The sequence below is a fragment of the Medicago truncatula genome, chromosome 3 (genome assembly GCF_003473485.1).
Source record: "Medicago truncatula cultivar Jemalong A17 chromosome 3, MtrunA17r5.0-ANR, whole genome shotgun sequence".
NCBI classification, from domain to species: domain Eukaryota; kingdom Viridiplantae; phylum Streptophyta; class Magnoliopsida; order Fabales; family Fabaceae; genus Medicago; species Medicago truncatula.
In genome coordinates, this window is record NC_053044.1 from 33,413,699 (window position 1) to 33,425,201 (window position 11,503).

General features: G+C 34.4%; 2 protein-coding genes across 7 annotated transcripts; one reads left to right on the forward strand and one right to left on the reverse strand.

The window, feature by feature from the left end:
* The first annotated feature begins 620 nt into the window (after positions 1-620).
* On the forward strand, positions 621-6,353 carry LOC25489243 (glutathione S-transferase DHAR3, chloroplastic). Its single transcript, XM_013605140.3, has 6 exons — positions 621-917; positions 3,354-3,444; positions 3,547-3,690; positions 4,220-4,337; positions 5,044-5,184; positions 5,909-6,353. The coding sequence occupies exons 1-6, from the start codon at positions 704-706 to the stop codon at positions 5,993-5,995; spliced, it is 795 nt and encodes a 264-aa protein (XP_013460594.1). The 5' UTR covers positions 621-703; the 3' UTR covers positions 5,996-6,353.
* On the reverse strand, positions 4,332-10,964 carry LOC25489244 (TATA-box-binding protein). Of its 6 annotated transcripts, none has more exons than XM_024779725.2 (9): positions 10,491-10,958; positions 9,801-9,888; positions 9,521-9,592; positions 9,011-9,061; positions 8,802-8,846; positions 8,605-8,697; positions 7,303-7,404; positions 7,138-7,211; positions 4,332-4,522 (listed from the first exon to the last, which is right to left on the reverse strand). In XM_024779725.2, coding segments are annotated over exons 1-9 (702 nt in total). In that variant the 5' UTR covers positions 10,667-10,958; the 3' UTR covers positions 4,332-4,521. The 6 variants fall into 6 exon arrangements, with proteins under 6 accessions (XP_024635493.1, XP_024635492.1, XP_024635490.1 ...); XM_024779724.2 differs by lacking the exon at positions 4,332-4,522 and adding an exon at positions 6,606-6,982 and having other exon boundaries at positions 10,491-10,957; XM_024779722.2 differs by lacking the exon at positions 4,332-4,522 and adding an exon at positions 6,606-7,009 and having other exon boundaries at positions 10,491-10,956.
* Positions 10,965-11,503: the final 539 nt, after the last annotated feature.

An 11,503-nucleotide genomic window follows, 5' to 3' on the forward strand; every position in this document is an offset into this window, starting at 1 on the left:
AATATTTTTTTTAATAAAAAATAGAAGTTTTTTTTGCATCCCTATGAGCAACGTTGTAATACATTATCCAACAATATGCTCACTTCAACATTTGTTAGACGAAATGATTTAGTTGATCCTTTAAATATCAATGGTAGTTTTTATTAACATGACAATTATCAAACAAAATAACATGACAAATCAACATAAAGTAATTTTTTACATTTGAGACGGGTATGAGTATGGGTTCGGGGTGGGTACCTATATTCCCGTTACCAGTCCCATACCCGTGTTTTAAAATCGGGAAAACCCATACCTATACCCAAACCCAATCCGAACATGAAAAACCCGTCAAATTAGATTTGGTTCAGACGGATAACTGCGAGTATGGATTTTGTTGTCATGCCTATTTATTTCGTACCTTTGAAAGTAGTGGAAGTTGTTGTTGCTATAAACCTAAAATGCAACGATATTTAAGTGCTCTTGGATCATTTAACAAGTGGTAGTTAACGATGTTGCGGAAATTGACTGCCGCTGATGGTATTTTGCTATTTTTGGAGTGTAACGAAGCAATTTAATTATAATTTATTTTAAAAATTAAAATAATATTTTTTGCTATGGTGTGGAAACATAGTACAATGACACATAAACATCCCCATAACAAAACACAACCACATCACCTTCATCTCTTACCCCTACAAACAAACGCACACAAACGTTACCAATGTCCACCGTTAGAATTCAAGTTTCAGCATGCGCTCTTTCCGCCACTGTTAACCACCTTCGTTACCGTCCAAACTACGCCGTTTCAACAAGCTCCTTCAACAACCATTTCAGTATTAAACCCCTCAAAGTATCAATGTCTTCTGCTCCTCCTTCTGAGCCATTGGAAGTTGCTGTTAAAGCTTCTCTTACTACACCTAACAAGATTGGAGACTGTAAAAATTCTTACCCTTTTCATGGTTTTAGTTATTTTCAGTGTTGAGCTTGTTTTTTGTATTGTTTGATTGAAATTGAAATGAAATTAGTATTTGAGACATTGATGGTATTGGTAGTGTGGTTATGATAATGTTTAGGAGTAAAGATGAGGATCATACATCATGATGTATCTAGACTTACGTTGTGTCCACATGCATTCTCAATATAGTTTTTCTTTGAAATTTGAATTTTTCTTTAAGAAAATATTCCCTTGAAATTTTTATACACACTTATGATGATACTCAGGCCGTTCTATGAAATAGGAGGCTCGACTCTCATTGCAAAATAGGCAATAGGCCCGGTAAAATAAAAACTCAATTTTTTTTTAGAATTTTCTAATCATAGGAGGAAATTTAGGAATTAGGAGGCATAGAGGAAGATTGAAAAAAAAAAATGTAGAACTTGAAATTTAGGAGGTATATAGTAGCAACATATACCAAACGCGTATTGGAGGTCGGATTGGTGGTGCGACGAGAGGTGTTGAGTGAGAAGAAGAAACCCAAACATGCACTTAAGAAAGAAAGAGAAGGAACATATTTTTTTTATTTGAGTGGGGGTGGATATTGGGCTATAATTATTTTTGGGTTAATTAAGTTTTTAGTCCCTATAAATATTCAAAATTTTGTTTTTAGTCCCTACAAAATAAAATCATACTTTTTAGTCCCTATAAAATTTTCCATCAACATTTTTGGTCCCTAAAATGCTTAAGAAAAATGTCACAAGGGACTATAAAGTGTGATTTTATTTTGTAGGGACTAAAAGCAAAACTGTGAATATTTATAGGGACTAAAAAGTTAATTAACCCATTATTTTTTGAGGCCCATACCTTTTGGAGGACCAGCTTGATTGAGCTGTTTGCACTCCCCCAAGGCCGGGCCATTGATACTGATACCCTCTATCCAATCCAAGGGTAGGATTTGATTTTATTAGAATAATAACTAGTAAGAAAAGATTAAAGAAATTCAAATCACAAACAATGGAATAGGATCGTTTGTTTACGCAATTCAGCCAACTGTGTTATTACCTCTCTGACTACAGAGTAGTTGTAGTTCTGTATACTATTTGAGTGAATTAAGGTTTCCAATTTTACAAGGCATATATATAATACTACGGTCCATATTACAACAACATCCCTAAAGCATACCACGGGGGCAATCGCCCCTTCACCCCAGTCGCTCCCTGTAACAAACAGTCAGGCTTAACGCATGTTTGGGCCAAATGCAAGGGAAGGGCGAAAGGAGCTTCACTACATTGTGCTAGCTCAGCTACCTCGTACTCAACAAATTTAGAATTTTTAAGCAGTCTTATACATACATGAACAATAACCAAATGGTTAATGAGCTCCTGTTAAGGTCGACTGAATCAGAGTATCCAAGTTCAAATTCTGACTGGAACATTTCTTGACCAGACTTTACTTACCTCCTGATCAAATTCCGGATTACTGGGACTCCGTTTTCTTGGAACAGGGTTAGGACCAATAAATCATACATGACAGTTACTAGCTAAATTTTAGATTATTAGCTCAAATGTCTGTGTGTATGTGTTGAAGATACAAGAAAAAATGTGTAGTTTCGCATGTCTGCAAAGTTTTGAACTTGTATTGACATAGAAATTGAGTAATTGACATTCACATTTCATGTGTTTTTGCTTTAGTTCATGGATGTAGGCAATGGCAATACACCCATCTTTGTCTTGTAATCAGAGTCAATTATGCATACATTTTCTATTTGAGAAAACAAAGAAAATTTATGTATGCATTTGTAGAGGATTGTGCCTTAAAATCAGCTGTTTGGGGTTTCTGCTGGTTGTGAATCTATTCATAATAAGAATATGAATTGATTCACTCTGTTTTTTTTGCCTGTAGATACAGTTTTTTTGACAAAACTCAGTGAATAGAACCTAGAGAGGGAACACGGAAAAACCTAGGGTTCGAGTATTGAGAGCTCTTGGGTGAGGTTCTAGGGCCTTGGGTAGTTAGGAATTATTAGAGGAAGGATCCAAGCTTTCTCTAGTTAGTTCTTGAGTGATTCATCTTTGAGTGGGTTGAGAGAGGAAAGGAGAGAAATTGGGGACAATTTCTTGGTCACTCCCCAGACGTAGGTCAATTTGGGCCGAACTGGGTGAACAAAGTCTTTGTGTGTTTGTTCATCTTCCTTTATCTTTGTTCTTTGATTTAACTGTGGATTTTCTATACATCTAGGTTGCTAGATTTACTTTTGGTTGATTGCTGTTGCTTGGACTATTTTGGTTGTTAGTTGCCTTTAATATTTGCTCCACATATCACTGTCTTGGTGTGATTTGTTCGAATTCACAACAGCATTTGAGTCTTAAACTTGGAGTAGCTATAGACTATAATCACTTGGTGACCCTCACCCTTTGTTGAATTGTCTATTCAGGCCCTTTTAGCCAAAGGGTGTTGCTGACACTGGAGGAAAAACATTTACCTTATGAGCCAAAATTGGTGGATTTAAGAAACAAACCAGAATGGTGATCTTCTTGTCCATGTTTCACCTACAGACCACCAGTCATCAACTTTTTCAATCGCCGTAGTATTTTGTTTCCTTCTAATAATTTGTTTTGTTGGTTCAGGTTTCTTGAAATCAGTCCTGAAGGTAAAGTTCCCGTGATAAATTTTGATGGAAAGTGGGTTGCTGATTCAGATTTAATCACACAAACATTGGAAGAGAAGTATCCTAGCCCACCATTGGTGACACCACCTGAAAAGGCTACAGCGTATGTTTCTTGTTTATAGATTTCCTCATCATTTGGAGATACTTTGAATCTATAATATCAAGTTTTCTTGTACATGGCTGAGTGTTTTGAAAAATGCACGGTGATGCGATTGTAAATCTTAAACAGTTTCTACTCAATTCAACTTTTTATTCGAGTAAACTAAATTAGCCCTTGAATCTGTCAGATATTGTCACTATAGTACCTGAGTATATCAAAATTACAAAAGCATCCTTGAATGTATTTTTTTACTTAGTCAATTTGTTCTTTGTATATGTCTTCCATTAGTCAATTTAGTCCTCGGATATGTCTTTCGTTAGTCAATAAGTATGGGACATGAAATTACAAACGAAAGACAAACTCTGATGTTTTTGTAATATATATATATATATATATATATTCAGGAACTACAATGACACCATCTCACACATTTAGAGACCAAAATGACTGTTTACTCCTTTTTGTTCTTTAATGTTTACATGGCGATATTAAATTTGCAACAATATCTAATGTTTGCATGTTTTTGTCATAGTGGGTCAAAGATCTTTTCTACATTTATTGGATTTCTCAAGAGCAAAGATCCCAATGACGGAACTGAACAAGCATTACTAAATGAACTGAGCTCCTTCAACGATTACCTCAAGGAAAATGTATGACTTTTTTTTTTCCTTCTATTTTTGTCTCGGCTATTCGTTTGCAATCTTGTTTTAAACTTTCGGTATTTTAGGTGTCTCAATCTCTGACCTGACATTACATCTTTTCCTGCATTATGGTCATGGACCCTATAACTTTTCTTGTAGTGGGCATCGCTTAGCTGGTTTCTTTTATACTCCATCTACATAAGATGTTACAAAATATTAAACGGGGATCAGCAAATAAATGCATGCTATATATAGTTGATTTCTTGATATAAATTACTGTCATTTAGTCAGTTTAAGACGTGTAAAGTTTATGAATAATTGGATGTAAGCTATTTTGTAAACAATTAATTTAAGAGTAATGATATTTGAACAACTTTTTTGCTACAACTTTTGGGACAACCTTGTTGTGCTCTCTTTTCGTTGGTAAAAAACAATGGAGAGAGAAAAAGGAAGAAAGAGAATAAGAATATAATGTGAGTATGAGAGAGAAAGTTGTACAAAAATGGTTGTACAAATATCATTTCTCTTAATTTAAGCAACATTAATTTCATATATTTATTTTAAAATGTATGTAAAAGAATACGATCCAAAACACTTCTATTTATATAACTTTGAGGGCACTGTTTTCTTGTCTCGATCCTTCTGGATTTGTCTATCATTTTTTCTTCCTTCTTTCGTATAAATTTTTTAACTTGTGCAAATTTTTTCTTCACAGGGTCCTTTTATCAATGGGAAAGACATATCTGCGGCTGACCTATCACTAGGACCAAAGCTATACCATTTGGAGATTGCTTTGGGACATTATAAGAAATGGACCGTACCTGATTCGCTGACCTTTTTGAAGTCTTACTTGAAGGTACATTCACAATAAGCCTCCTCACTCAACATCTATTATATTCTTGTACTTTTAGACGGTTTTCAAATCTAGAATTGAACGGCATACTACTTTCTCAAACCCGTATTTATGATGCAGTTTCATTAATGCGAATAGTTTACAAAATTTGCGGAAAAAGATGTTATTCATTGTCCATGCTTAAAGATCATATGCTAATGAGTGAAAATGATTTATCAATACCTGAATTTGGAGTTTCTTCTAAGCTCTAAGTTCAAAAGTTTTTGGTAATGTGCTTTGGCCTTTGTAAACCTTTTTTTTTCTTCATATATTCAAAGAGGTTTTTCCCTAGCCCGTTTTTGCAATTTTGAACTTTTTCTCGATACTCAAATGTTTCCGTAAGGGGCTTCCTCCCACTTTTTCCTTACAAATAGTATGACACATGCCCTTCTGTGCAAATACTGATTGCTAAAGTAGTGCTTCATAACAACCGTAGCCGGTAAAATACTAACTTTTGTGCAATTACCGAATGTAAACGAAAAATAATGTTCAATTTTGATTTTCTTATACTTTCTTTTCTGTCGCTTTTCCCTCCTTTTAAACACTAGATGTTGTCAGCTTGTTGTCCCTTGATCCCTAGATGATCCGTTGTCTGTGTTCGTTACTTGTATCATATGTAATAATCCTTAATGAAATTTCCTTTGTTTATTTTTACAGTTTGCTATATCTAATAATGTTGAACTTACAGGAAATTTTCTCGAGGGAATCATTCATTAACACACGTGCACAGCCGGAGGATGTCATTGAAGGTTGGCGTCCTAAAGTAGAGGGTTGATGATATCGACCCATCTACTCTTTTCTTTCATTTGCTTGAGTCTCTAAAGGTTACGTCCGACTCTAGTTGAGTATATATTCAGCAACATTCCACTGTAGAGTTGAATACCAACATTCCACTGTAGCCTTGATTATTCATCATGAACTAAAACATAACTGTTATTTTATAGTTGGCCACATTGTAACATGTTAGGGAGAGGCCATGAAGACTGTATGTTGAGCAAAATAATTGCACTCTGCAGGAGAAGCTAGAATTACATTCCTTAAACTAGTGCTTAACTATATAAATAATCGTGGTGATTGACCATGGGATGATGTGCCGTTGACCTTGGTCTTAATAAAAGAAGCAACTTTCCTTACCCTCAACATCAGTTCAAAAGTATAAGAAATTATAAAATTTTGTATGTTTGAATGTGTGCAAAAAAAAAACAAGACTAATATCGTAATGAAAAATGGTTCAATTTAATTATTTTGAATTTCATAATATCATTGCAGAATTGTTAGATCTAGTGAGAAATTGAGTTTTTAACTAACTACCGAAAGAAATCGTTGTTTTCATATTTGAGGGAAAATCAAGAGGTGTTGGTGAGTAAACTAGCCGATACAAATCCTTGGTTTTTTACCCATCACATCACGTTACTTTTCGTATCACATAAATAAGTACAACTTAGATGATAAAAGACTGTATAGACGTTTGATATGTTGAGAAGTGAGTTAGAATTTTTCACTTATGTATGTTTTGCTGCTATCGTTAATGTTCTCTATGGATCTTTCTAATATGGTCCTTCTCATCTAACTTACAGTGTTCGAATATACTTGAGACCATGGTTATTTTTACTCTTCTCACCAAGGAAGAGGAAAATAAAGGGGGCATAGTTCATCTCAAAAATCCAAATTTCTACAGTCACAATTTACAGCTCGATCAAGCCCACGAGATAGACGGCCTTCTTGGCCAGTAAACCTTGCTCTTGACGCTCTTGACGATGATCTGCCATTATTAACAAATATCCGAAATCTACATGACATATTCCATCATTCCATTAAAAAGAATGGAGGGTTAATCTGACAGTTGATGGAAGAAAGCAAAGCAAAAATAAAGAACCACCAATTCAAAAGATAGCTAAAATAGAGCTTTATCCATACCATTGTTGGTTTTTCCTGAACTCAGTAAGCACTGGATATATGTTCTCAAAGGCTGTGAAAATCTCATCTCTCGACTAAACAAAAGAAAATGAAAATATCAGTCAAATAAATCAGAAAAATAACAATATATAAATTTCATTGTTATATCTCAAGATCATTCATTACCTTGGTTCCTTTTAGATGAATTTTTCCCGAGTCGAATATATGTAAGACTATCTTTGCTTGCTTCATTTCATAGATTTGCCAAGGAAACAACACTGGGTTATACTACAGCAGGAACAAACAGGCAAGTTCAATATGTGTTTATCATCCCTTAAAACTTACAAGTTCCAGTATGGAATGAAATTGGGAAACCAACTGCACTTGAGCAGACAAAATTGAAAAGGATGCTTTACATCCATTACACGTTACCACACAAAAGCATCATAACTGAAAATACTATACTAGTTCTTCTTCTTCCCATTCTACTTTCGTAATGGATAACTTTATTAAAAAAACCAAATTATTGATTCAGATCAGTTTCAAACTAGCTTTTAAACTCGGATCTTGCAGCCAATAAACTAGTTAAGATGTCAGATCAGATTTGCAACAAATAACCTTTTGACTAAGTATAGTTCCCAAACGGACCTGCCAGTCACTAAACATAGATTACTAAATTGAACATTACCGCAAAATCTGAAATCGTTTCAGTACAGTTAGCCTCAGCAATAAAAATTAAACCCTAATTATCCTCATCGAACCCTGATCACACCATCTCCTTCTTTTTACAAACCTTAAATCCCAAACCCTTACTCCAATCTAGACATCTTAATTTGCATGAATTCTTGTGATTCATTCATCTTCAACATGGAGGCTCTCTTGCCAGTTCAGTTTACTAAGGTTGAAGAAGGTTAGTTTGTATGCAGATTGCTGAAGTGAGCCTCACTGTCATAGCTGAATGAAGCACTAAGGTTTATGAAAGTGAAGATGAATGGTAAGATCAAGGTTGTTGAGGGTAACTAGTTAAATTTTGTGTACTACGGCTAACTACAATGAGTAGATTTGGAATTTTGATTGAAACATTCGATTTGGCAACTGATGTTTAGTGGTTGCCAGTTCTGTTCATGAACTGGACTGAGTCAAAAGAATCCGGTTAGTGAACTGTGTTTAAAAATTCAGACATTTGTAAAATACTTGAGATCAATTAGATAATTCAAGGAAACACAAAAATTATGCAAAATATTAATGAAAAGTGTGGTGAGCAATGATAATTACATGTAAAATAAAACTCATCACAAGCCTAAACATGCCCTCATAAGATTTTAAAAAAATAAAAACTTCACATCATTGACAACAATCTATAGAAAATATCGCATGCTCCATAGGACCAGAATGACTACTGGTTACTGCGACAAATTGTAGTCAAGATCGGTTTTCCACTAAATTCACCAGGCAAAACAGAAAATGATTGCTTCATTTTGTACTTACACTAGAGCAAGCGGCATGGGAATGAGCAAGACGTTGAAGGTGTATGGGAAACTTGACATCACAGGAGCCAACAATTTCCTGAATCTTAAAATCCTAAAGCACAATAGAAGGAATTAATCAATGACCAAGAAGTGGGAAAAATGATAAACAATTTTGGATGAAGCTCTTTAGTGGAGATTATGCGAGAGTAGCCGTACCTTAAATTTAGTAGGGAAGCCCGTCTTCCGGATGATTGCTGCATACTGAAGGAGATAGAAAAATTAGGATAGTATTACAAGGAGTTTATGTTCAACACAAGCTAACATTAATGGCAAGGTTCTCCAGTCTAATGAACTTCGAATTAGAAGTTTTAATATATATGACGATGACGATAAAGGAATGAGCTTAGAAAAGGACATTAGTATACTTTACTTGCCGCCAATTTTGACTGGCTCTCACTCTTAGTTCCAGTACAGACCTAACAGTGGAAACATGAAATTAAATATAAAAAAGCTTAAGAAACATAAATTCATTACAAGCAACATGCTAAAATAATGTTATTGTCAGAATAGCAATAGATGTCCTTCAAAAATAAAATAAGGCAGTAAAAATGGATCCTATTGTAAATTCTGCAACTATATTACAAGCAGCAATAATGCTAAATGAGTGGGAAAAGGACAGATCTGTTTATGAATTATTCAATATAGCATTCAATTGGCATAAGTAGTGAAAATACGTGTCCACGGATCTCATTAGCATAATTAAGTAAAACACAGGATAAGTAAAACACAGCATAATCAAGGACAATTCTGGTGATACATGCCTTTGCTTCCGGCACAGAAAAAAAACAACCAAGCAACAGTTGGTATAGTGAAACTGTATCTTACGATTCCATCTAAACTACAGAGAAGTGCCATAAGCAACAAAAGGAACATACCATCATTCCAAAAGAATTAATTTGTGCTTTTGATTCTGGTGCCCTGATCCTCATAATCACAGCAGGATGACGCTGCAAAGATTCGAATCACAGACATCAGCACTGCAGACAAATGTCCAACGATCATGATAACATATAAAAAAATGTAACTATTTATAATTGATTTCAGATAATAAAAGTGTAGCTCATAAGTGGTTGACAATTTGACGTCAATGGTAATACTCATAAAAAACCTTATAGATCACACACGTGCATGTCACAATTAAAAAACATAACTTGCCTGGGGATTATACTCTGCAGTAGGAGCTTGAAGCTTGATGGAATTAAGGTCCAACTTACAGTCCAAATTGACTGTCGACACAATATTTCTGGCAATAAAAATACAAATAACATACATTTTTAGATATGCTAAAGCACACACAAGCAGTCAATATCTGAAAATAAATAAGCATGGACTCTGACACGAACACGAGAGTAATAAATAGTTGTAATAGGAAAAATAACATTAATGTTTCATTGTATTTGTAAAGCGACTTATAATTTGGGAACATTTTTTTCGAAAGCCACTTATAATTTGAGTCAGATGGAGTGTAGATATAGTAGATACCATTGTAATGAACGAGTTAAAGTTTTGACTAGAATAGAATTATAATTTCTCTATTCATGCTGTGAAAGCCCTCATCTGTGGCTATGAGTGGATCAATTTCAACAAGTAACTGTTTGCCTTCTTTTGATGATGTCTCTTTGCTGGATAATTTTTTTGATTTCCCCTACTTATCGTCGGTTCAAAGACATTATTCCTGTTATTTGGAAGCCTTCTACCATCAAATTGGGTTAAGGTTAATACAAATGAATCTGTTCTTAACTCTAACGCATCTTGTGGGGGCATTTACTGTGATTTTAAAGGCACCTTTATCGGTTGTTTTGCCAGTAATATTAGGGAAGTTTTTGTTTTTGAGGCGGAACTTACCGGCTTGATTTTAGCATTGGAGTTTGTTGCTCAATATAATTGGCACGTGATCTGGTTGGAAAATGATTCCTCAAATGCGATCCTTTGTATTTAAAAAGCCGGATTCTATTCCTTTTCGTGTGCGGAATCGTTGACATAATTGTTTTCAATTGGGTATTACTGCTGTTTGCTCTCATATTTATCGGAAAGGGAATTATTGTGCGGATAAGTTAGCTACTCTTGGTCATACTCTCTCTGGTGTCACTTTGTTTGAGGCCATGCCTCCGCTTTTGTTGGCAGATTTCTTAAGGGATAGGAATAGCCTGATCATTATTTTTCTTAGGTTGTTTTTCTCTCTTGTGCTGTTTTCCTTTCCTTTATGCTTTTGAGGCTTTTGACCTAACCCCTCTTTTATATATATATATCCCCCAAATAAATATACATGAAGTAGGTGATAGAGGATGAAAGTTTGCCCAACCTCTCTTGGCTTATCATGGAATTGAAAAGAATTTAGATTATCCTTGTATGGCCTTTAATTCATTTATTACATGATACATTATTTTGCCGAATCAAAAGTGCGTCAAGTTTATCTTTGTTGAATCTGGGAACAGTTTGAGAAATATCGTTAGCATGATTTGTGAATATGATTTTCTGTTATTGAAAGAAAATAAAGATTGGATTTTTCTATTTTGTTTAGAAATATGGATTCTAGATTTTTTTTTTCTTTATCTAGACACACGTTAACAAGATCCTTTGTTAATATAGACCCATTAGAGTGTTCACGATAGCAGAGTGTTTCCAACCAAATTCCCTATTTTTTGAATTACGTTTTATAAAAAAGGGTTAATGGTGCTTTACCCCCTGTAATATAAGTCATTTTTTATTTTCCCCTGGAAAATATTTTTTTTGATTTACCCCCTGTAAGATATTTTTTTTTTTTTTGGAATACCCCCTAATAAGCCATAAAAAAACGAAAAAAATAAAGTCGTTTTTCTATGACCTATTAGGGGTGTATTCCAAAACAAAAATATTTT

Excerpts from the sequence above, each read along its gene's own strand:
- LOC25489243 (XM_013605140.3), top strand. The coding sequence starts at position 704 with ATGTCCACCGTTAGAATTCAAGTTTCAGCATGCGCTCTTTCCGCCACT. Across the intron at positions 4,338-5,043 it reads ACGATTACCTCAAGGAAAAT|GGTCCTTTTATCAATGGGAA; the intron begins GTATGACTTTTT and ends TTTTCTTCACAG. Across the intron at positions 5,185-5,908 it reads TTTTGAAGTCTTACTTGAAG|GAAATTTTCTCGAGGGAATC; the intron begins GTACATTCACAA and ends TTGAACTTACAG.
- LOC25489244 (XM_013605141.3), bottom strand. The coding sequence starts at position 10,666 with ATGAGAGCAAACAGCAGTAATACCCAATTGAAAACAATTATGTCAACG. Across the intron at positions 9,593-9,800 it reads CTGCAGAGTATAATCCCCAG|CGTCATCCTGCTGTGATTAT; the intron begins GCAAGTTATGTT and ends GAATCTTTGCAG. Across the intron at positions 8,847-9,010 it reads CAAAATTGGCGGCAAGTAAA|TATGCAGCAATCATCCGGAA; the intron begins GTATACTAATGT and ends TATCTCCTTCAG.